The following is a 26,765-nucleotide window of genomic DNA, read 5'->3' as shown; positions in this document are numbered from 1 at the left end:
GCCCATGTTCAGTGAAGTCTAGCTCATTTTCATATTCTTCATATTTTTGATGATGAGGTCATCAGTGTTGGACTAGGTAAAAATACAAATCAAATTGTTAATTTGACAATATCTCCATATTGATTCTTAAAATCCAAAGGACAACCAGTGTTTCCTGGATCCAAAACAAATGAAATATAATGAATATGTGTTTGCACTACCATTCAAATGTTTGGGGTAAGAAAGATATTACATAAAATAAAATTTTTACTTTATTTTAGCAAGGATGCATTAAATTTATCAAAAGTGACAGTAAAGACATTTCATAATGTTAACTTACAGTTCAACAGTGATAAAGATCCATTGTTATGTTTTGGTTCTTATATACTATTAGATGTAGTTGTACATATACTATATAACACTGCATGATTTTGGAATCAGAGCTTGAATGACATGCAAATCCAATGTTTGAGCTCTTTTAATTGAGGTTTTAAGGTTTGGTTCACAGAGCAGCGATGAGAAAGACTCTGTTCAATTATGAGGTTTGGTTATTATCTCATCAACCTCAGAACATTAGCTCCTCTAATGCGTCCTCACAGCTCAGCGGTGAGATGTGTGCCACTGTGGAGATCACCTAATCTTAGTCATATCCATCCCCTTAATGTGCTTAAGTAGAAAATGTGGGTTCTAGTGTGCACTGTGTTAACCGAGCCCACATAAACAGGCCAAAAGCAACTGCTGAATAACTGAACCAATTTTCCAGGTCATGTGTGTCAAATACACATTTTAAGCCCCATCTTGATGGATTCTCTTTAAAGGAACACTCCACTTTTTTTGAAAATAGTCTAATTTTCCAACTTCCCTAGAGTAGAGTTTCACCGTTTTTTTTTTTTTTTTGTTTTGTTTTTTTTTTGTCACTGGTGGTATAGTTATTGAAAAAATGTGTTTGGTTTTGTAGTAATTGGAATCTGTATCTGTTTACTTCTCCATAGGTGTATACATGTTTGGTCTTTTCACCACAGACATCTTCGTGAACGCTGGTCAGGTGGTAACGGGGAACCTGGCCCCTCATTTTCTAACAGTGTGTAAGCCAAACTACACAGCTCTGGGTTGCCAGCAAGCTCTTCGCTACATCAGCCATCAGGAAGCCTGCACTGGCAATGAAGACGACATCCTACGAGCCCGCAAAACCTTCCCTTCCAAAGAGGCGGCGCTCAGCGTGTACGCTGCTGTCTACATGGCTGTGAGTATCCAACCCAGCTTCATTAGAAAAATGTGCCTGTGGTGACGTTATTTGTAAATATTGCATTGTTTCTTGCATGTTTTGCTACAATTTCAAAGTGAAATGTCCAGTGAGATGAACATAAATCTGGCAACATTTCATAAAGCTAGTTATTATATTAAATGTCTGGTGAGTGGCGTTTAAAGGTTAATGCTCTATCAGTTTTGAAAATAACTTACCACCTACTTTTAACATAACTGATAGTGTTAACAAAAGAAAACACAAGATAAATACTTGTTTGCTAAAACAGCCCTGCTATTTTTTTTTTAGCTCTTTTATCATGATTCATGTTTCATGTGATTTGTAGTGCAGTGCTGTACTACCGGGTGAGTCAACAAGCAAGTTTACAACATCAGAAAAGTCATACATATGGAGTTGGTTATGTGATGCAAAAACCAAAATGTATTAGTTAATAAAAATAATTTAGTATGGTAAAAGTGTTTTGAGGTTGTAAGATAGTATTGTGCAAGGAACTGTGCAAAAAAAAAGTCTGTACTAAATTGATGGTCTACTCGTGTAATTATAATATGGGTAAAAAAAAAAAGGTTGGTGTTTTAGGCCCCGTCCACACGGAGACGGAGCTTATCCCAATCCAATCTTTTTTTCCCCGTCTCAAGAAATATCCGCGTCCACACGAAACCGCATAATGATGTAGTTTACATGCCAGACCAGTATGTGGCGCTGTAATTCTGACACAGATATACTCTAAAAACAGAGAAGAAGACTTGGACTAGTACGCTCATAAACCTTGCGCGTGGTAAACGAACATGGAGCAATACATTTATTAATCAGTGTTAATGTTAGTTAATAAAAAGACAATCGTTCAGTGTTTGTTCATGTTTTTGTTGCTGTTACGCTACGTAGAGGTGTTTGACTAGGGGGGAGACGTGGGCTGATGACGTCATCGTTTCAGAAAATATACAGATTAGCCGTCCAGACGAAAACGCAAAGCCGGCGTTTTCAAATTTATCCACTCTGGGACCCGGTTTCAAAAAATAGCGTTTCACCTTATGAAAACGCCGGATCCGTGTGGACGAAACGCCTATCCGATAAAAAATTTGTGCGTATTCACAGAAACGCGTCTCCGTGTGGACGGGGCCTTAGTGCCACTAGCAACAGCAGTTAATTGCAGGAATAGGTATGTTTTTTGAGTTTTGCAAAAATGTACATTTTTTTCAATGAATCTTTGTTGCATAAATCCATAATAGTTCCTCTTTTTATATCTGGTTCGGTACAGTAAAAAACGAACAATTACAATTCAGTATTCAGTATGACTTCTTGATATTTATCAGACAATCAGTGCTTACTTTGGCCAGAAGAATCACCAAATTAATCATGATATTTATTCATTTTAATAATTTTTTAAAGGAATTATGCAAATGCATTGTTAAAAGCCTTGACATGGCAGAAGGTAGTCTAAATAAAATTTTTCTTATTTAGTTTCGATATTTATTGCAGTGAAGGTTGAATTACTGCCGTGCCGTGCTTTAGCTGGTAGTCTGTTTTCATGGTAAAACCTTCTTGGAAAAGTTCTTTAAATGTTTCCCTTTTTAAAACAAGATTTTTCTTTAATGTATGATATTTTTAGCAATGATTGGGGTAATTAACATGTTGCACTTAAGCAGTTAGACAGTTTCCATGGTAAAACTTTCTTGAAAAAGTTGTCTTTAGATGTTCCCCTTTTAAAAGCACTGCTATACACATGCAGGTGAATGTCTTTAGCTGCTGCATTGTTTTGTTTTGTTTCTTGAGTTTCCACCCACAAGCCATTTGATTTAAGATGACATGTGCTTTATAAGAACTTTATACAATTATTTTTGTTTGTAAGAGTATAGGACCTTGTAATGTCATGTACACATCTTTGAAAGTTATTAGCTGCTCTTAAAGCTTATTAGCTCTTCTTAAAGAAGTTCTTAAAGAAGGATTTTCAAAGGATGTCCTCTGCTGCTCTTCACACTTACGGCCATTAATGAATGAGATGTAGAGTGACAACCGTTTATCTGCTTTTGACTTTGAGCTGATGTTTAAATACAGCAGCCATATGAAGGTGATTTATGCTCTTCGCTTAGCTAGCACCACTTGGTTTGAATTTTTCATGGCCTGTACAGAGCATTTATATGTATATCTCTGTGTCTTATAGTGATCATCATGAAGCATGGTTATCTTGAATGCATCCAGGAGAGATGGCACAACACAGGGCTGTGTTTGAAATGCAGATGAAAATTATCAGTAGCTTCATTTGGATTCTGTCCATAGCCTGATCGAGGACAGATATGACACAAAGCACTATAGCGTGAACAGTTGTTTTTGGAAATGACTTTTTTTTTTCTTGTAATAGGCAGTAGAAAAAGTGGTAACTTTTTTTTTTTTCATGAACGCTGTGGTATCCCTGTCTGTCGGCAATCTTTCAGCAGGAAATATTGCAGATGAAAAAGGAAATGAGAGTTGGATTGGTGTGATGTCAATTTAAAGGTTGTGTGTGGACCTTTCTCATACAGGATACGGCTGCTTTTCAGTTGGTGGCTCAAGTTGGTTTTCAGTGAGACACAGAACCAGAATCAGATTTTTGCTGCTTCTCTGCACAAAAACCCATGAAAACTTAATTATTTATCTCAGCTGAATGTTACAGCTCACAAATCATTTTAGAAATGGGCTAGGCGTCAAACACAAACCAGCCCAAAAAGTTAAATAACATATGAGCTTTCCTGCCAGCTCTTTTACTTATTCATTCCCATTATAATCCCCACTTTTACAACCTCCCTTAATTTTTCACTTCAAGGTCTAATTATCCACAGTGACCCGTTTAGGATGTGAGACAACCCATACAGGCGAGCAGACCATGAAGGACAGAATCCAAATATCAAGTAATGAGCATCTGGCACGGTTTAGCCCTCTTTTTCATCAGTGATGCTGCTCCAGATGTGCACTGAGCCCGCAAGCAATCTCACTCCGCAGGGAGAGAATATCTCACGCTGGCTGTTCGTCGATGACTAGAACTCGGAAAGAATCAGTGTCCCGGGAGCTTTGATTATTAATGTAGACACAAGAGGAGTCTGATTAGTGTCAGAGAACTGTGAATTTTTGACTTCCTTCAAGGTGTCATTGAACGGACGTGCTTTTCCAATAAAAAAGAGCAGATCAATCATGTTTTGTATGTAGGTCATGAAGTATGGAGATGTTTTAGTTTGCATGTTCTGCAGGATCAAAAGTTAGCTAATTCTTTGTCTTAAATATCATGACTATTAGTCTCAAACACGTTGATGATCTGGACTGAATGTTTGACACTGAATACGTGAGTGCGGTTGCTATTTATTTATTTTTGGTAAAGGAGGCTGATTCAGTGTGTTACACTGACAAAATTAGTGTTTAACAGCTTCAAGCAGTTTTAAGTTCAAGCAGAATGCATTTTTGAAAAATCAATGGACTGAGAGAAAACCGAATTCTGAATATTTGTTTATTTAGTACTGAAATGTAGTGATTAAAAATATTTAAGATAAAAATATATACACAACCGTTCAAAAATAAGTATTTTTAATATTTGAAAAGTCACTTATGTTTGCCAAGACTGCATCTATTTGATCAAACAGAACAGAATAGAATTTATTTGAAATAGATAAAAAGGGATATTTAAAAATTAATAATAAATAGATTTTTTATACATCTGTTGTAATTTCTTTACTGCCACTTTTGATTAATTTTAATCTATCCTTGGAGATTATTTATTTATTTTACAGATTTGTGTGTAATATCCCAATATTTGTGTATTCTATATATTGTCTGTGGCCAACATTAGGTGCTAAACCTAACGTGCTTAAATTCTTATAGTCTAGTATCTTTGAGCTGAACAAGCTACATTTGTTACCATTTTTGCTGTATATGGTATTTAACTGCATTTTTAACAAACCATTTTGGACATTGTTGCCAATAAAGAGACTTCCCAGTTGGTCTCATAATGATTCATTTCACGTATGAGTCTGCAGTCTAAGTAGGGAGCAGCTCACTAGGTTTTGGAACAGAGCTGCAAACACACATTAACACTTTTTTTCAGGTTTGAAGAAAGAGGTGGCAAATGAAGTCAGAAGAGTTGACAGGATATTGTGAGTCAGTCCATTTCCAGAGTTTCATGACTTTGTCAGACTCCCGTGGGAGATTGACTTTCTTCAAAAACTGTCAAGGCAGACTTGAGACAGTTTGATAAAGTCTTTGAACAATAACGTGATGTTCTCAATTCTGAACACGATAGCTGTCACAAATAAAATATAAATATCTTTTAGGCCTTCAGATGATGTAAATTAAAACATGTCAGAGCCGATGGCCAGTCGACCTGACAGGAAGGACAGATGGTATCTCTCGGGAAAGAAGTTTACGGCTGTGCAACAGTGTGTAAAATTGATAATTTGACAACTTACTCTCTGCAGATTTGAGGCAGTCCAGGCTCTGCCCTTGACCTGTGAGATTACGTTTTGTTGCGTTCAAAAAGACAACATGGTTTTTGACAGAAGCCCTGAAGGCAGATGACTGAGGACTCAACCGGCGACTGAGTCGTGCATGCAAAATGTAGGACAGAGAAAAGTCAGCATGCAACAATACTCACAACCCATTTTATTTCTGTAGTCTGACACACTTCTAAGTAAAACATATATATTTATTAAATAATTAAAATCAGACATTTTAAATTCTACAAATAAATTTAGGCATTACAATATTGTAATGTTCACTATAAAAAAAGTAGATTATATTTAATTAACATTATTAAATTCTTAGTTTTTTAAAGATTAAATGAGAGTTAAAAGTGAGCATTAGATGATGACAAAGGACTTCACTGCTTGAAAATACTGTACTAAAAATATGAACTTCATATTTCTGTTTTTGAAACCTCCAAAATGCCTTCGCACATACACATTTATTGGAGGTGCATAACTGTATTTTGTATGAGATTTGAGTCTGCGTTAATTTGTCTGATCTGTCTGGTTTTATCTTCCAAGAACACGGAGTTATACATATTGAAATTTGAGGACATCAAAAACAACTGCTCAACCCCAACTCCTCTTGGAGAAAGAAAAAAAATCAGGTCACAATGTGACAATGAGCTTCGAATCCAAAAAGACAGTGCTGTAGCGTCTCAGACTCGCACAAGGTAACAATTACTGTCTTTGTGTGGCGTTTCCTCAGGAGTGATGGCTGATTATCTACGACCTTCAGCGCTGACACACAGGCACACTCCAGAATGAGTCGGCAGGACTGTCCCACATTTGTCCACATTTTCTCATTCACTTGCTTGCAAAGTCACAGCACAGATTTCTCTCTGGATGGATAGACTTGTTTTGGCCACTCTGTCTTACCTGACTGCTCTGAGTGAGTGTTGGATAGCTGTCCACCGGCCCATGAACCTCCCTGAGATACACACACAGTGACATGCCTATATCCATTAAAGGATGAAAGTTTTCATAAATGAAAATTCTGTCATCATTTACTCACCCTCAGGTTGTTCCAAACCTGTATGATGTTCTTTAATCTGTTAAAAGAAGACATTTTGAAAAATGCTAGTAACCTATGGAAGACAATGGATACCAGTAACTGTTTGGTTACCTACATTCTTCAAAATACCTTTTTAGGTTCAGTGGAAGAAAGAAACTCATAAAGGTTTGGAACAACCTGAGGGTGAGTAAAAGATGACAAAATTATAATTTATGAAAACTTTCATCCTTTAATGGATATAGGCATGTCACTGTGGACTATGCTTTTAAATCACAACCTAAAATCTCTGTATTCTCAACCAAAAGAGCTCTGTTTACTTCAAAATAAATGTTTTCAAAGGGGCTTTCGCAGAAAATTGTTTCATTTTTGGTTTCCTAAAGAAGTTTATAATAAAATTATAATAAAATTAGAGTTTATAAAATAACCTTTCCACCTTTTGTGTAATGGAAATGTTCTATGGATGATAAAGGTCATGGAACCATCAATACCAATAAAAAAAAACACATAATATTTAAGAGTCTGTTAGTTCAGAGTAAGTTTTGCATCCATTCTCCTTGCATTGTTTTTTTTTTTTTTTTTTTTTTTTTTTTTTTTTTTTTTTTTTTTTTGTCTGAATACTTCTGGAGGCCTTGTATAAGAACAAAGCAGTTTTAATTCTACATATGACATCATTAATGTTTTTAAAAAAAATGTAGATTGTTAAGTTAGCCAGAGCACATATTTTCACCTAGTCACAAATAGATGCTCGCGAACAAGAGACATTCGCCTGAGGATGTAACCATAACAACAGTAGACTGTTAAAGTGCTTTCTGTCCCTTTGCTTATGCTCTTTTTGCCCTATATGGCAACTGGTGTTCGATTGTGTGCATGATTTTGGGGCTCCGGAGTGTCTGGATGTTGATATGGTTTGGTTCGGGAGAAGGAAGGTTTTAAGTGTTGGCTTGACTAGCCTGATGCATTCACAATGACATCTTACAGTATATGCACCTCTAATCGTTAGGTTTGTGTGCTCGGATTGCTATGCATCTTTGAGGATATTTACGTGTTATTTTAATAACTAGATGTCTATCCAAACAAATAAAGTGACTGAGTGTTCTGTAAAAAACCCACAAATTGAGGGGCAGGAGCACAGAAACACTAATTATTGCAAATCAAACTCATGATTTGAATATGTTTTGCTTCTTTCTCTGTGATTTCAGATGTACATCACATTTACAGTGAGAGCCAAAGGAACTCGTCTGGCTAAACCAGTCATGTCTTTGGGCCTGATGTGCCTGGCTTTCCTTACGGGTATTAACAGGGTGGCAGAGTATCGTAATCACTGGTCTGACGTCATCGCTGGCTTTATCATCGGTGTGGCCATCGCTACCTTTCTAGTAAGTTTTTCAACAGATTCATGTTGTATATATCTTTTAGGCTTTTTCAAGCATTTAATGTAACGGTTTAGCCAAAAATTATAGTTCTATCATCATTTACATACTCTCATGTCATTTCAGACATAAATTAATCTATTTCAGTGTGAGTGAATATATATATATATATATATATATATATATATGTCTAGTATTTCCATATGGACCCCTTTTATGGATTTATGGTGCTTTTTTTAAGCTTTAGATCTCCTCACTCCTCGTCCATATTCACTCACACTGAAATATTTTATAATATATATATATATATATATATATATATATATATATATATATATATATATATATATATATATATATATGTTTTTCCTCCAATATTTCTAGAACATAAATATTTAAACTGTACTTTTCAGCATTAACTTTTAATAATGAAATTATTAAAATTCCCTTATTGCAGTGTGACATTAACATTTATATACTATTACAGTATTTATTATTATTTTCATTATTTAATTATGTATATTTTTAGTTTTCGTTTGAATTCTAGTTAAATATTTTGTCATATTATGTCCTTTTAGATGATATTTATTTATTCAGTCTTGGTTTTTAATTTTAGTATTTCAACCTACACTTTATATATTTCAGTTAGTTGCCAAGGTAACATTTCTTTCTTTTTTTATATTTTATAATATATATATATATATATATATATATATATATATATATATATATATATATATATATATATATATATATATATATATATATATATATATATATATATATATTTTACAATTTAACAAAAGTGTTTTTAATTTTTTCAGTTAACAATAACATCACTGGTATAAAGCTATGAAAAATATCTGCTAGAAATGGCGTTTTATGGATACAGTCTTTTTTTTATTTTATTAGGTAATCATAGCAAAGCCATAGAAACTCATTGGTATAACTCTAAGAATCCTTCATATGTAAATCGTGTAAAAGTTGTAAACAGTAGTTTTGTATCAAGCAAACTATGAGGGTGATTAAATGACATGATTTTATTTGATTGAAAACTAACTCTGTGACAAAGATGGAGTTGAATGGCGAAAGTCCAGAGCAAATTACATATAGTTCATCTAGCAAGGATAACAGGATAGTGAAAGGATCATGGCTGGTGGGAAGCTAAGTAGAAGAAGTGCTCACATACTGACATTCTAGAGCATCCAGACCCTCTGCTCCAGGCCTCTTATTCCTTTAAAGCCAATTGTGTCGTGTAGAAGAGCTGCCAAATGCAGGAAGATGGATTTCACCCTCGTTCCACCACCCACATCTGGACACATCATGATACAGGCTTCCTCTGAGGGCACAGGAGCTGAGAGCAGAAGCTAATGCATTTGTGGAGACCACAGCTGTGTCTGAGTCTTAAAGCTTTACAGTCAAGCACAATGACTACTGCTTTGATGAACTACAGGGATACAGTACATTCTGCATATTAAAATGCATTTTTTTTCTTTTTTTTATGACAGCCTCTAGCCCAATGTAAAGATAAGGTATGATTTTAGGATGAAAGATAATGGTCCCAGAAGAATAGATAAAAACAATGATATAGGCATTGGGGCCGAGACGCCCAAAAGCTCCGGAGCCATGAAGACTGTTTCTTGTCCATCATACCACACAGCCACAAAGGAGCTTCTGTGATATCCTAGTGGCTAAGTTTTGGTGTCATTTCAGTTGAAGATTTCGTGACAAACGACTCTTTGTCGAGAGATGTCCCCTTTGTGATTTTCATTATTGATCAGAGAGTGAATTAAATAGTTCCAAAACATTTCATAACTCCTGTCTAACTTCATTCCAGTCGCTGTCAAGATAAAGCAGAGTATTCCTGTGTGGTCTCACAGAGATTTCTCTAGTAATGACCTGTCAGACTGAGCTCTTTAATGATGATTTGATTGACTTCAGCTATTAATTTGTCTGAGAGCAGGCCGTGTTGGTGCTGAACAAACAGTGTGGCAGTGGAGTTCTTGTGCTGGTGGAATATTGGAGAGAGTTGAAAAGCTCTCTGATGTCAACCTCCTACTTTGACTGAACTTACTTTATCACAGTATTAGTGGTACTTTCTAAGGCAATGGATTATTGCTTTGTCAAAACATCTAACCCTAAAGAAATCTCACTCAAAAATAATGAAAAAAATTATCTGTCTGTCAGTCTGTCTGTCTGTCGTTCTGTCGCTATCTATCTGTCTAACTGTTATTCTATCATTCTATAGTTCCATCAACTATCCTTGCAGATTTTCTTGTAAAATTGTAGTCATATTCTTCTTGTTCATATTGCTAGGATATGAGCCACCAGTCTTGAGGGTCAGACAAGTGTTTAGCCCTGCTGCGAGGCCATTACGAATCCTCTCCGGCGACTAAGATTGTGATTTATGAAAGCATTTAGCTGCCGTTTTGTTGGAGGAAGCGCACAAAGAATCATGTGATTAGTTGACACGCTCCAATTATTGAAATTGCATGTGCGAAGCTTTCTCGCCGTGTAAGGAGCCCTCTATAAGACATCGGCCTCATTTAGCCCACGATGGGCTTGTGATTCAAACATGCTCTGTTTAGCTGAGATCCACAAGCTGCATATATGATGACAGAATATAAACTACCAACACAATATGTGACCTACTTTGGCCCTTGACTGCTGTGTTGGAGCTTTTTTATTAATATCATCAACAGATTTTGCACAGAAGTCAGAAAAAGCAGATGCTCAGCAACATACAAATACATATTTGGAATGGAGAGCAAGCTGTGCAAGCAAAACACATTAATGAGTTTATGTAAATCAATCAGTCTAACTATCTATCTATCTATCTATCTATCTATCTATCTATCTATCTATCTATCTATCTATCTATCTATCTATCTATCTATCTATCTATCGATCTATCGTTCTATCTGCTATGGGTAGTAGCTGTGTTTCTTTTATGGGTCGAGGACTCTCACATGGCTACTAACAAATTACTGTTATTTCCCTGTTCCCTCTTCTCACTGTGATACACAATTGTCCCTGACTGTGCGCTACATGGTAGCTTTGTATTAAGTTTGTGCACTTTAATATTATCCTTTCCATTGACAGTGCAGCTGTATTGTGTTGACTCTGTATTCCAGAACTGCTACACAATCAACAGCTGCACAAATTCTTATATATTCACTTATATATACTTTCACTTTAGTTTGTTTGTAAAGTTCTTGTTTTTTTTTTCTTCTCCCCAATAATATTTTAGAAATTAATTCATTGCACACTAGAGTTCATGCAGCACTTATCTCTTCTGCAGGTGTTACACATTACTCCCTGACATTTCAAAGTTTACAACTGCATATTATTTACATATTTCCATCAACTAATGCTTGCTTATTAATTCATGTTTGTAATGTAAGATGCCTTGACTTGATATTTTCATACCGATGTTTAAACTGTTTGAATGTCTTAAGAAGTGAAAAGAAGATCAAAATAATCCTGTGTTTCCCCTTAAAGGGACAGTTCACCCCAAAAAAAGAAAATTCTGTTATCATTCACTCACCCTCAGGTTGTTCTTGTATGCATTTGTTTCTTCTTTTAAACACTAAAGAAGATCTTTTGAATGTTGGTTGAAAAACAAATATGATTGAGGTCAATGGCTGTTTGGTTACCCATTTTGGGTGAACTATCCCTTTAAATAATGTTATATTTTTCATGTTTTCAGGTGGTGTGTGTGGTCCATAACTTCAAAGGCAAACAACTGCTGAACCTGGATCCCCCACAGGACCCACTAAGCAACGATCCGATGGTCAACTCGCCCAGGGTTGAGAGTCCACTGGAGAAGTACATCGCTTCACAGGTACAGAGCAAAGTAGACAAAAGCACACTGTCAAATGAACTGCCGCATGGTACATGCCCTGTGTACAGAGTGTTGAATCAGCTCTCAAGGGTCCTAACTGTGTCAGTTTGAGCGCTATCATCAACAAGATGTGTATCCATGCGCTCCTGTCTCTCAGGTGACAGAACTGAGAATGGATGATGAGGACTTGTCGTCCCGCTCTTTGAAAGGCCGTCTGCTGAGTTTCTTTAGCTGGATCACAGGCAAAAGCAGCCGCTTCAGACACCTGCAGAGCACAAGGCAATAAACGTATGCGCACCTGTGTGAGGAGCTCAGGCTGCCAAAGCTCTGGAGTATAACAACACGTCATTAAAGCCCAGTTAAAACCCAATCATGTTCATTTCAACTGAACAAACCAATTACATGTTGCTAATTAAAGCTTACCCAGAGCTTTGGCATCCCCGTCTGCATGTTTTCAAGTCCTTTGCAGTTCAATCTTTATGGTTGCATCTGATCTTCTTCTGAACTTAAAACTAATGTGCTGATTTTTCCGTTGACTTTTTTTTAAATAAATTTTCAGGGTGCGATCAGTTTACCTTTTGTCTTTTTACAGTAATTGTTTTATTATATATATATATATCTTTTTTTATATTAATAAAATATTAAACGTATGATGCAATAACTAAATTATAATTTATATATATATATATATATATATATATATATATATATATATATATATATATATATATATATATATATATATAATTATATTCATATAATTATTGTAATATTGTAAATATTCACAAATTGTTTTAATAAATTTAAATAATCATACTGTAAGGACCCTTCAAATTTAAAGATCTACTGTCATTTTTCTGTATCCTAGTTATATACTTTGTTGTTATAGTATTGATTATGGTTTTTATTATAGTTTAATTTATATTTTAAATTATTATTATTATTTTTATTTTATTTTTTTCATTTTGAGTTAGTTTTAGTATTTTTTTTTTTACTTAAAAAAAAACATACGTCTATGTAGTTTTTATTATTTGTTGTATTTAATTTTTCCTCACAGCTCTCTGAAATAGAAGTTTGTAATTGTATATGTTTTTAAAATATTTAATCTTAATGTGAATTTTTCTTTTTCTCAGGATCTTTGATTTTGATACAGAACAAGGTCAAAGTCTTGAGATTTGTTTGTGTTGTTTTGTTAGTACACTACACTGTGATAGGAGACATCACTTCGGTTGTTTTTTTTTTTTTTTGCAATATACCTGGAGAGTCATATCATTCAAAGCTTTTGTGATCTAAGAAGAATTGCACGCACAGTTGCTTCCAGTCTTTTTTCTTTCATAGTCAGTGCTCCAGAATCCATTTAAAACCTGAACTGAGACCCGGTGTTGGTGTTTGAGTTGGGTGACCTAAAAACTATCAGAAATCCCGCACCTCTAATAGAAGTCGAAATGCACTACTAAGCCCTCAGAGACTTGAAACACGTTTGAAATTCCTCCGTTCCTGAGGCGCTCCCAAGCAGCCGTTATCCTCCATGGCATAGAGTCAGACCTCGTGTTCAGCTTTTAATTAAGCCACGGGCCACCGCTGAGCCCCGTCAGACTGTAATTAAGCTGCAAGTATGACCCTTTGAACACTTTTATTTACGCATTCATTTCACAATCCTGCAAGTAAGCAAATGAGAGGATAATTTAATCCCAGATTGCTGTGTTGATTTTCTCTCCGCAGTATATGAGGGATTAAATGTTATTCTTTGTTTGCTTATTCAACTGCAATAAAACCATTTGGGAACAGTGTCGGCTCACAGACGGTTTATTGAAATGCAGCAAATGAAATATGTTGGATATTGAGGACTCTTTCTTCCACCAATAAAAGTGCTAATGGTTTGAGAGATCCATTTGCGATATACCTCCGTCCTTTAGATGGATGAAGTTTGGATGCAGTAATGTCCCGTGAGGTTTCTGGGATGGAAAACAGACGATTCCACTTTGGTTTCTGCTGAAATATCCCCCAGACAGATTGCTGTCAGAAACCATAATGCTGTTGAAAGTGGGAGGACAAGGCGAGGAAAATCCGCATCTCTGTTTTTGTCTCTTCAAATCACACAGACTGCGGGATCACGGCTAATGTGACTCAAAGCAAGAAATCATTTGTTTGGCAAAATCCGCCCCATATTCTCTGCCGAGGTCACAGTGTATATTTCAGCAATGTGACCTGCGGAGTGCTTTTCTGTGATCGCGCTTCGTGTTTGCTGAATCTCTGATGAACTCACTCCATTTCCAGCTATAATATTTATTCATTTTCTAATGCAGCGTGTAGTTTCTGCACCATGAAATGTTAGCTATCATTAAGTCACGACTCCAGCAGAATCCCTCTCAATGCCCATTTATATATGCATGACGTGTAAGAAACAGCACATTGCGTTTTCTGATATAGTTTTGATTACCAGAGTCACACACCTCTTCAGATCTGATTGAAACGATCTGTCTTCTGGATCTCGCTGTGTATACAGTACAGACCAAAAGTTTGGACACATCTTCTCATTCAAAGAGTTTTCTTTATTTTCATGACTATTAAAATTGCAGATTCACACTGAAGGCATCACAACTATGAATAAACACGTGTGGAATTATATATGGAATTATATACTTAACATAAAAGTGTGAAACAACTGAAAATATGTCATATTGTAGGTTCTTCAAAGTAGCCACCTTTTGCTTTGATGCTTTGCACACTCTTGGCATTCTCTTGATGAGCTTCAAGAGGTAGTCACCTGAAATGGTCTTCCAACAGTCTTGAAGGAGTTCCCCGAGAGATGCTTAGCACTTGTTGGCCCTTTTCCCTTCTGTCTGCGGTCCAGCTCACCCCTAAACCATCTCGATTGGGTTCAGGTCCGGTGACTGTGGAGGCCAGGTCATCTGGCGCAGCACCCCATCACTCTCCTTCTTGCTCAAATAGCCCTTGATGCCTTCAGGGTGACTCTACAATTTTCATAGTCATGAAAATAAAGAAAACTCTTATAATGAGAAGGTGTGTCCAAACTTTTGGTCTGTACTGTAAATGAATGATTCCGACTGGGATCGGGCCCGTTGCATATGGCAGCCAAAGGTTGAACAAAACCATTAGTGTTTGCTGTCGCTTGGTCCATATACAGTCAGCCTCATGCAGGAACTTTGACTGTGTGTAAAGCGATGAAGGAATTCTGGGAGATTTGGAGCCAAGCAAAGCTGCCTATATTTGCTCTAAACTCACATTATTACAAAATAGCACACTTTGGGTGCTCTCTGGCCTCATGCATTAAAGTTTTATTGCATTTCTAAAGTGATTGCGTGGAGCTTCTATTTTTGTTTTTTTTTATATACATTGGTAGCACTTTATTTTACAGTCCTGTTCCTCATGTACATACTATGTACTTATTATAGTAATTACAATAACTATGTAATAACTAGTTACTAACCCTGAACCTACCCCTAAACCTAACCCTACCCCATGTAGTTACCTTGTATTACCAGAACTTTCTTGGATACTTACACTGTAAGAACACTATAAGTACATGTTAGTACACATACTGTAAAATAAAGTGCAACCACAAAAATTACAATTTGAGAAAAAAACACTTCCTGTTTTCCTTTTGGTCTTGTTTTCCAGTTAAAATGTGTAAAAAATCCCTAAGATTTACTTAACTAGTGTAATTGCATCTCAAAATATCATTTTTAGTGAATATTTCAAATTTTAATACATTTATTTAAAGTATACAGAAATTATAAAAAATATTTGGTAAGATACATAAAATGCTTATACATAAATTATTTGGTTTATTCGTTCATGCTGTAAGCATTATTGTAACAATTTCAAGAGGTTAATGAAAAAGAAAAAATGATGTTTTTTTACTGGAAAACAAGATGGTATTTTGCAGTGAATTTAGGCACAGTGCTAAACAGCTGCTGCTAGTAGTCACACTTGTGTGAAAAGTGTAAATGTTATTCTCCTCAAACCTTGTGTAGAAACGGTTTGCATGTGAAAAGTCTTTCCGCTGCCAGAGCAGATATGATGTGTTTGATCTACTCAAGACATTGTTTCTTCTGTCTAACTCTGTCAACAGAATCACATCGCCTTCGCTGAGATCACGTGACCATGATTCGCCGGTGTGGCAGACACATTGGACATCCACGCTGTTTACTGTCCAGTCTCGATAGTCCCGGCTCAACGTGCACGCAGTGGTCATTTTCTCTATAGTGTCGTTTTGGATCGCTCTGCCCTTGCTTTGTGTGTGTGTGTGTGTGTGTGGAAATATTGGTCCTATCAATTAATAACTGTTACCATCACGCAACTAATGACTGAAGCTGCACTTCATATTTTCTCTACCGGTTCTGTTGGCTTTCTTGCAAAACAATCTTTCATCTAGAGCTCAGAATATCTCTGCTGCTCTCGTATGTGGAGAGCGTATGTGTCTGTGTTTGCATTTGAAAGGTTTATGGCAGGTGGATGCAAATACCTGCACTTGGAATTCAAAATGGACTTAACTTGTAGTTGTGAAAATTTTTGTTGTCATATATTCCTGAAAATGTTTATTCCTATATTATTTTTTCTCATTTAGTGCTTGCATTGGATGAGTGCAAACATTTGGAAGCATATTTCTGCCTCAGAGTAAAAAAGAAGAAAAAAAAGGTTATTATGAGTTTATTTCTTGGAACATTAATTTCACAATGTGATTTCTCAAGTCATATGTGTCTCATAATTTTGATTTTATGTCTCTCAATATCACAATTTTGTAACTATCTCACAATTGCAACTTTTTAATCAAATAGTGACTGAAGTCTCATTTTTGAATTTATACCTTACAACTGCATCTTTTTTTTCTCATAATTATGATTTTAAGATCTCACAATTGAAAATGTATTTCTCTTACCTGTGATTTAATATCTCACAATATGACTTTCTCTTAATTGCAACATTATATCTCACAATTGTACCTAAAGTCTCAAATTTCGTTAATTTATTCTTATAACTGCAATTATATATTTTACAACTTTAAGTATGCTTTTATCACACAAATTAAGTTTATTTTCCTTCATTTTAGCTTAATATCTCTGAATCACAAATGTATTTATCTTCATTATGATCTCACTGTGACTTTATTTCTCAAATAGTGACTATTCCTGATGGTTATGTCTTTTATTTTTCACTCTGAGGCAGAATTGGGCTTCCATACATACATTCATAAATACACTGTGTCCACAAAAATAAGGCAGAAAATAAGCTAAAAATATCTGTTGAAAGATCACATAAAATATATATATATATATATATATATATATATATATATATATATATATATATATATACCAAAGCTTGGATAAATGCAAGTACTCACCTACTGTTCTAGCAGCAAAAAGAAATAAGAAAAATGGTTCCAGATCCTTTGGTTAGATAACTTCAGTTTCACCCAGAGGCCAATAGGCTTTCACAGTGAAGCTGTGTTTGATTGTGAGTTGAAATCACTCAGCTGTGAAAGACAGATCATCTGCTAAGACAATCACCAGCCATCTGACTATAATAATGAGACAGTCCATTTAACCAGTGCTCAACATAATGATTCTCACATAGACATTTGTTTTAATGGCCAGCCCGTCTTTCACTGAGGATATTGGATATTGTTAATGTTCAAGAAATAGTGAGTCAGAAAGCCACCTCTCCTCCTGTGATCATTAAAAACAAACCGTGATGCCTCGTGTAAAACTGTGGATATAAATTAGTCTCCTACATTATTTTATTCTGAAAAGATGCAGTGATGCGCTATTTTATATTTTAGATCTCCGGCCCTGTGTTTGTCATGTTGTGGTGCCATTTAAAGAAATATTCTGGGATATATTTATCTTATGACATTACATTTTCAGGGTCAGTAAGATTTGATTTACTTTTATTCAGCAAGGATGCATATAATTGATTAAATGTGACAGTTAAGACATTTACAATGTTACAAAGAATACTGAATTCCTTTTTTTTAAAAGAATCCTTTAAAAAATGATTAAAGAATAACAATTAAGTAATGCTGAAAATTCAGCATTGCATTACAGAAATAAATTACAGATTGAAATGTATTGAAATAGAAATCAGTTGTATTAAATAGTAATATTTTTTTGATGATTATTACAGTTTTAATGTATTTTTCATCAAATAAATGCAGCCCTGGATAAAGAAAAACAAAAAAATAACCCAGAATATTCATTTAAAGGTTTTAGACTTGATTAAATATATGGTTCCCCTTGTATAGTACAATGTCCTGCTGATGGTACCAATCCTTAACCTTAAGAGCAATAATGTGATTCTTTACATCTCATGAGAAAATTCCCATTTGGCTTCCCCTCAAATGGTATGTATATTTTTATTGATAAATATATAGACATATAATATATTGGTGTGATAAATGGTTTATTATTGCTAGATCACCAATCACAAAAGTCTGGGGTAGCTGCACTTTATAATGCAGAAAGAAAAAATAATGATAATGCATAAAAATGATAAAGAACGCGATCAGCGACTGCAGCAGTATTAAAGTGAAAACCGACATGGTGTGTACAGTGTAAATGCACATGACTATCATTTTTGTCAGAGATTATCGATGTTTATTTTCTTATGTTTGTGCTGTACATGTACAGTATGTGTGGCTGGGGGCTTGTGGGTGTACAATGGCATACTGTAAGTACATATTGTACTGTATTTATCATTGATATTCTTTGAATTTTAGCTGTAGTATCACACTGGTTTACTGTGTACCAAATGGATGTTTTTTAATCGTGTCTATTTTATGTTCTGCACAGAGTTTTGGGGTTGTTAAAAGATGTTCTTTCGACCTCAAAAGCTTTTTTAACTTATGATTCCTATATTTTCTTCTCCCATCCCACCTTGTAGATCATTACTAAATGGTTAATTTGGAGACTATAGGTGGATTTCCTACCAAATCGACATGAGTCCATCTCTTTGAGTCCTTTTAGGGCTTGGAATTCATGACCTTTTACACTGTAGAGACGATGAAATTTAAAGTTTGAATAAAAAATATATTCTAAAGCCTGTGGTGTTTTCTTTGACTAGATCTTCACTGATGTGTATGGACTATAAAAAGAAAGATGTCTTCTATTGAACGCTTTCAGCAACGTTTAAAGAGCCCTGTGGCGTCTCTGGCCCCTGACCTCTGGAAAATTGGTTGGTTTGGTCTGAAGAACCTGTAAAATATGAGAGAAAGTGACGTGGTGGGGAGTCGGAGGGGATTCGGTGTTCTTCGGGCATCCTGACTGACACCGTATGTCCTGAGGAGCAACAAACGGACAAACACGCAATCAGAAAAGATGGAGCAATTGGACCAGTACACATTAATAACTGTCACTCAACAGGTTCAAAGTAGAAAATCTATATTTCCCATTCCTCCCTCCCCACATCACAAGGATTGATTCTTTTCCGAAGGGAAAACGCGTTCTGCTTTGAGAGTCCTTCTTATTTTCTCTGGTCTGACTGCTGCTAACCGTCTCAGTGAAGATTGAAACCAGTGGTGAAGTGCTGTCAAATAGGCTGCTTGGTCTTAGGACAGTCTTTTGAGAGTTAAATCTAAAGTCAAAGATGATTTATCATTACTCATAATAAAGCAGGGCATAAACATCACACTAATAAAGGTTGATTTAGCATGACTGAGGCACATTACGAGGGAAATGTACTTGTTTTGGTCAATTCATGGTTCAGTAATGCCTGTTTGAAGTTAATTGGTTTGAAATGAAAATCTATCCTATTAACTTTCTTATGCATTCCTGATCTATTTGTACATTTAGTTAGAGCAAGCTATTCTAAAGAAAAATGTACTTAATTTTATTTTTATTTTTATTTTTTGTAAATAAGCACAATGCAGCCAAATACAGAAACATGCTGCAGAAAAGCGCAACACAACAAAATACTAAAATGCTCTGCAATTTCTTGCAACAGAACCAAATAGGCAGAAACGCACCTCAAGTATGCACAGACCCCCAATGGAATGTTTGAGGAAACCACAATATGTGACAAAAAAATACTGGGACATTATCAATCTGGTCTGTGCTACAGGTCAATGCTTTTTTTGTATTTGGTCACGGTGTGCATATTTGCAACGCATTTTTTTATTTGGTTGGGTTGTGAGTATTTGCAGCACACGTTATCAAACTTAATTTCCTGGTGCTTTTTATATTTGCATATGTTTTCTTAAGTTGCAGCATGTTGAGCTTTCTTGGCCACCAGAGTGAGCCCAACTGACCTGTACAGCCACGTCACACTGATAATTCCTAATAGTTTTAATTAAGCTCTAGAATACATTTTCTTTGTCAGCCTAATGAAATGTACACTGACATATTTTGACACATTACTACAGCAGTGTTTAGCATGCACTCCAAGTCTAAATTGCTCCTGTAATACTTTGCAGCTAACAATAGCTACCAGTCCATATCCCAGCATTCATCTGGAATCAAACAGAGGGTGATTGTATAACAAAACCATTCATTTCTGTTTACCACGAAATAGGTCGATATCTTTATGAAACAATCAATCCACACTGCAGGGTTTCCCAGCGAGAACAAGCAGCCTTATTGTTTTACGCATTGTTTTGGTTCTCATTCAATTCGCAGGCTTGGCCTTTGTGCTTCAAATGCGAGAAGTCTGAGTCAGGACATAGATCAACTGACGTGACTGAGAACGAAGTGGACAGAAAACAAATCTCCAAAGCAGCAAATTGGAAGAGTTTGGCTTTTAGACCAAAACGTCTGAAGTTTGAGAACATCAGTCTTACCCCAATCGCTTCTGAAAACTCCTGCTGTTTCCTGTCAAGGTTCTGTGTGGCGTCTCGCTGGTCCCACCCTGGACTGTGTCTCAACCGCGGTTGGCGAGGGCTACAGAGACAACCGTAGCGATTCTGTAGTGTTGACAGACTATAGTAGCTATTGTGCAGGTCTTTGTGATTCACCAGTGGTTTGAGCTTCTGTTCCCTATGCCTGCTTGTTCCTCTGTAACCTCTTCCTCGTGCCAATCTCCGGATCACCACTCTGGTTCTGGCTGTGGTGGGTGCTGATGACCCAAGGTGGGCCGCCTTAGCCAGACGCTCATGGCACCATTCGATTTTCTTTCCAGATGCTTCAGGACTCCTTGTTTCAATGGTCGCTGAGACAAGTCCAGCACACCTCCAGGGTATGGTTTCCTCCGTCATTTGCTCATGAGATGATTCCGGAATCCACTCAATCATTGGCAGAATTCCGTTCACCTCTACGATATGTACTTGCTGTGAGTTCTCGCTGACAGTATTTTGTCTCTGGGGCATTGAATCACTAGATACGCTGGGATTTATGGGTACGCAGCTCGGGTCTGGTGCACTTGGTCTCTCAGTGGTAATGTTCACGTCTGGGCTGGCAGATTTAGTGGGGACGCTAGTGATCTGAGATGCTTTCCATCTTGAGTTTGCTTCATCCGATGCATCATTTGCTCCAGATACGCAGGGCCTGGGCTGAGCAAATAAATGAGGGGACAAAATGATGTTCATTTCGTCCAAGTAACTGCACTTGTGCCTAACCTTCTGTTTAGCCTCCTGGTAATGATGAAAGACATTATCATCTGTAAAAAAAAACAAAACAAAAAAAAAAAACAGTGGTAAATACGTTTTTTTATGTTTTTGAAAGAAGATGATTGATCTCGGTGCTCTATTTATTTGATGAAAAATACATTAAAACCCATAATACTGTAAAAATATTATTACAGTTTAAAAACTGTTTTCTATTTAAAAAGGTAATTTATTTCTGCAATGCCATTACTCCAGTCTTCAGTGTCACATGAATAATCATTCTAATATGCTAATTTGCTACTCATGAAACTTTTCTAATCATCAATAACTAATGCATTTAAATTTTATTATAAATATTTTTCAAGTCTCTGCTTGTTTAAGTTTTTTCCGCTTTCTTTCTTATAATATTTTTTATATTTCTCTAATTATCTCTATTGACAGGAAGATTTAACATAAAGTTGGTGCTTCTTAGATTATTTGGTGTATTTGATAATAGCAAAATAATGAGTGGAAAATGTGGTATTTTGAGTCAGTGAAAAAACACGATTGACCAAAGTGATCTGAAAGATTTGACTTCCCAACTCGGACTTGAAAACACCATTATCAATCTTATGCAGCTACAGAGAATGATGGGAAATGTAGTTTGGTCACAATTCTGTGTACCACTGAATCAATTTAAATAATCAATGTTTTCTGGATTTTTTCATTGCTACCCAAATATAGACGCACTTAAATACACTACCACTATTTATTATTGTTGCTAACACTTCTAGAAAAGAATAACTGGAAAGGATATTCTGATGATCCATTATCTGCTGGAACACACATGCTGGTAATTTTGAAGTAATCCTATAAACCATTATTAGCTGCTTTAGGGCTGGAGCTAAACTGTGTCATATTGATTTCATACCTGCATTAAAATATGTTGAGAAGATCTAATGTCTGCTTTGGGAACAAGAATGAATCCTCCCAGGATATTTGGGTAAATATAAACATTCCCATTTAGACAGTTTAACAAGGTTATGTCTGTCACATAGATGTTAAACCCTTCTGTTTTCTTGCTCTTGGGTATTTGAGTGTCCATGGGGCTTCATTACAAATGCTGTAAAGTCTGATCCCTGTTAGGCCGATGATTAATCATAGGTCCTGTTTTTAAATGTCAGGTCTGAGCCCAGCGTGGCCTGGCTCTGATCGATGTCCCACTTTACGGCCATCTTTCAGAGAGCTGCACTGACGCTGTGGGACTCACAATGACTCACCGTTTCCTCCAGAGAAGGTGAGTGATGGAAGGTTTAAATACAAATGTCTTCAACATCTAACCTCTGGAGAGCAGAGAGCGATATATTAGGGCTCCAAAATCCGAGACAAATTTCAATTATTTTTTCAATTAATAAATCGCCATGCTGAAATGTTTCTATGTTTTATAACCTTTGGAATATTGTATTGTTTTTATTTTTTTGGTTCTTCTTTTGCTTTAATGACAAAATCACTCTGCATGAACTCCACAAGTTAAACCCAGCATGACTTGAAAATGATCTAAAAAGAATCTTGTGCTTTAATGAATGCAATAACATCTAAGCATCTGTACAAAGAGTCCAAGTGTGACCAAGAAAAAAAAAAATCTTATTCTTAAATTGGCCTTTTTTTCTTTCTTTCTTTTGTTTTAAATACAAATTTCACTGTGGTCTCAGACTTTAGCGTCCCGCTGTATGTATAATGAGATTGGAGTAAACAACATCTGGCTGAGCTTCTGTATTTGCTCCTGTGAGACATCTGCATATTGTGCAGCATGAATGTTAGTATATATATATATTTTTTTTTTTTTTTTTTGAGAATTGGTTTTGTGTGGAAAACCCTCTTAGGAACATGCACTGGGTGTGTTTTATGCAAACTAATAGATGTAGATACACCTTTCCTTATTTAGAATAATCCAGATTCATCACCAATGATGAATGATGACAGGAACACATTTCTGTGTACATGCACCTGATGTGAATTTGTCAGAAATTCAGAGTGAGAACTGTGCACATAAATCCACAATATGTGTGAAATTGTTAATGAACAAGCTCTGATTTTACCATTAAAGGAATAGTTGACCCAAAAATTCTAATTGCTTGAACTGCAGTGAATGGGTGCCATTGGAATGAGAGTCCAAACAGTTGATAAAAAACATTGCAATAATCAACACAACAAGAATTAACATCTTGTTCATTAAAATGTGGCATGTTTGTAATAAATTAATCATAAACATTTTTTAATTCATAATCGTTTCCACTAAAAATGTGAATCCTTTATCCAAAATGTTGTTTTCTCCTGTGAAAATGAAATATTACTTTCTTCAGTCATTTTGTCTGAATCAGGAGAGAAATATGCACAGATCAAGCATTGTTACAAGGCAAAACTTATAAACAAATATGTCTGTGCATAGATTTTTAATTGTTAGGACAACAGGTGTTGGCTTTTTTCACTGGAAGAAGCATTATTATTGTTTATGAACTGGTATTTTCCGCAGAAGCAGAGGTTTAATAAAAAAAAATAAAAAAAATCCCAGAAGTTTTTATTTTAGTTTTTTTTACTTCACAAAACATTGATGGATTGGAGTGGTTTGGATTACCGTTGAATTATTGTGATGCTTTTATCAGCTGTTTGGACTCTCATTCTGATGGCACCCATTCACCGTTGAGCAAGTGATTATATATCCATGCAAAATTTCTCCAAATCTGAGTACATTTTTAGCACATTTTCATTTTTGGGTCGACTGTTCCTTCTTTTTCTCTTTGACAGAGAAAATGTCAATGCAAGAAAGGTCCATTGCAGTGAGTTGGGTTGGTAATCATATCATTTACAATAATTGTATATGGTTTGAGCACATATGACTCAGTACCAGAGTGCTGTTGTGAGTGAAGTGTCAATTGTGCATCTAATAGTCAGTGGTGGTCGTGACTCACACAGTGCTCTTGTTGAGCTCTGACATGCTGCTTGCTTGGCTGCTTGGAAGTTGCTCAGAAAACAAATGACATGCTACGTTCATAAAAAAAAATGGGGTTAAATAAGTTGAACAGAGAGCGATGGTAATGCTGTAAAAATACTGTGAGTATGTGAAACTAGTCTTAAGATGACAAGGGCCCTCTAAACCCAACAAATGAGACGGCTAAGGCTATTTCAGAAATGAACTTTTTGTGTGTATATATAATGTATATATATACATACAAAATAATTTTTCCAACACTAAATCAAGCTGAACTGAATCACAGTATCACAGTGTTAAATAGTTTTTTTTAATGTACGTGAATGAAGCTGCATAAATGTGTGGCAAGTATCCCATTACTCCAAGCCTGGTTATTTTCTTTTTTCGAAAACTGCTTTAGTGTCAAACCAATTCTCACCCTCCAGTCAAAACAATAGTTAAAAGCTCAAACAAACATAATAACCAGTCAAAACAGAAAAACAAGCATCAGGCCTCATGTCCCCTTTGCAGTGAAACCTCTACATGTTGAGTGATTGGCAGGAAGTCATGCCTTCCAGTACAGATACACACCGCGAGGTAATCTTGAGGCATGCTGGGTAGCAAGCTAGACTCGGTAGCACATAAATGTTGAAAGCAACTGTGTAATTAGATGCAGGTCGCACACAGGAAAACACCAGCATTGTCCATTATCTCCTCTCCTGCTGCTTGAACTAAACCATGTTTAAGGGAACTCAGTGGGACTGTCACTCAGGACTCTGATTAGGACTCTGATGTGACATTAGAGCTATTTTAGAGAGTATTATTGACTTTTCTTTGGCAGCATTTTATTCCTTTGAGCTAGATTCATTACGATGTAAGCCATTACTTACATAGATTCCCTGACTGAATATGAATTGGTTTGATTGCTTACCACTGATTCCTCCATCCTTATCAGAACATTCCCAAGCACAGCACAGATCCCTCTTCCCACTTTTTCTGTGGAAAAAATGTTGAATGCATACGCATTTAAATGCATAAAAGACCAGAATTTTCAGAATACAACTTTTTAAAGTCTAAAGAAAGAAGTGCAGTACTCGAACATTAGACATGACGTGATGACACTGTTTTCATCTATTTGATTGATATTAAATGATTGATATTAAATGTGTAATATTCCATAATTAAAATTTATATATATATATATTCATCAATTCCTATATTGTCCTCCTCATAACTATAACTATATTATTCTATTTTCTATCTATATTCTAATATTTATAATTTTGTACATATCATTTACATGATAGATGGATGGATAGATGATACATCATAAAACTCTTCTGAAAAAGTATTCTGAGCTACTAAAAAGCAACATTTGAGCAGCAAAATGCTAACTGCTAACTGAATTGAACCACAATGAAGTTAAAATTAAAAAAAAAAAAAACAATTTCCACAGAAAGGACTGACAGGAGACTTTTTACACAGATGCAGCTAGTGTTTTGTATTCAGCATTATGGCTGGTGTTGAATTGTTTCTGATATTATGGCAACGGGCAGGACAATAGAAGCTCTTCACGATAGCAAAACAACATCAGTTCAAATGAATGGAGCGTACAATGCTAACAGGTTCCCTGTGTATGTTCCTGCAGCTCATCAAACCTCTCATCTGATAGACAATGACTCTATAGCCCAGGACCAATGAGTCATGGGAGTCCATAATTATTCCTGGCTATTGTTTTCCATTACCATCACCTAATATCAGTGCTACTCATAAGCCACCTCTCCAACATCTCTAAAGCACACTTTTTGTAAAAGCGCAATGCAGAGAGTAATTTTCTCTGTTCCAGCCCTGTGTTCGATGCAGCATACAATAGAAATGGCTTGTTTTGACGATGTGAGTACTCTTAATTCCTCCAGCAGAATACGGTTTACAGCAACAGAGAGAGAGAGAGAGAGAGAGAGAGAGAGAGAGAGAGAGAGAGAGAGAGAGAGAGAGAGAGAGCAGAGCCGACACGACTGCTTCAAACCCACAGTATAAAGTTTAAATTAAGACAAATTCACATTGTGATATAAACTCAAAATTGGGAGATTTTAAGTTACAATTATATATATATATATATATATATATATATATATATTTTTTTTTTTTTTTTTTTTTTTTTTTTTTTTTGTATGAACTGTCCCTTTAAGTGATTTAACATGCAGATCAATATTGAGTGTTGTTAAAAGAATAAAATAAGCTAATAACTGTACCTTTTAGTCCTCGGTTTATTTTCCATGAGCTGCATGTTGGGACACGTTTGTCTT

The 26,765-nt window shown here is 35.7% G+C and overlaps 2 protein-coding genes across 4 annotated transcripts in view; one reads left to right on the top strand and one right to left on the bottom strand.

The window, feature by feature from the left end:
- The window catches only part of LOC128012905 (phospholipid phosphatase-related protein type 5-like), a 31,912-nt gene extending 14,674 nt beyond the window's left edge, over positions 1-17,238 (top strand). For 2 of the 3 annotated variants that reach the window (XM_052595487.1, XM_052595486.1), the window contains 4 exons: positions 972-1,222; positions 7,939-8,115; positions 11,819-11,953; positions 12,111-12,522. In XM_052595487.1, coding sequence (XP_052451447.1) covers positions 972-1,222; positions 7,939-8,115; positions 11,819-11,953; positions 12,111-12,239 — 692 coding nt within the window. In that variant the 3' untranslated portion in view covers positions 12,240-12,522. Of the gene's footprint in view, positions 1-971; positions 1,223-7,938; positions 8,116-11,818; positions 11,954-12,110; positions 12,523-16,049 lie in introns of those variants that run through there. The other variant, XM_052595489.1, reaches the window with a different exon arrangement.
- Positions 17,239-18,887: 1,649 nt separating this feature from the next.
- Positions 18,888-25,494, bottom strand: LOC128012904 (uncharacterized). The gene is made up of 3 exons (XM_052595485.1): positions 25,391-25,494; positions 20,751-21,565; positions 18,888-19,254 (listed from the first exon to the last, which is right to left on the bottom strand). The coding sequence occupies exons 2-3, from the start codon at positions 21,492-21,494 to the stop codon at positions 19,105-19,107; spliced, it is 894 nt and encodes a 297-aa protein (XP_052451445.1). The 5' UTR covers positions 21,495-21,565; positions 25,391-25,494; the 3' UTR covers positions 18,888-19,104.
- Positions 25,495-26,765: the final 1,271 nt, after the last annotated feature.

This window comes from Carassius gibelio, chromosome B24 (assembly GCF_023724105.1).
Source record: "Carassius gibelio isolate Cgi1373 ecotype wild population from Czech Republic chromosome B24, carGib1.2-hapl.c, whole genome shotgun sequence".
Taxonomy (NCBI): Eukaryota; Metazoa; Chordata; class Actinopteri; order Cypriniformes; family Cyprinidae; genus Carassius; species Carassius gibelio.
Note: the sequence above shows the minus strand (reverse complement) of the source record. Positions and strands in the feature narration are given on the sequence as shown.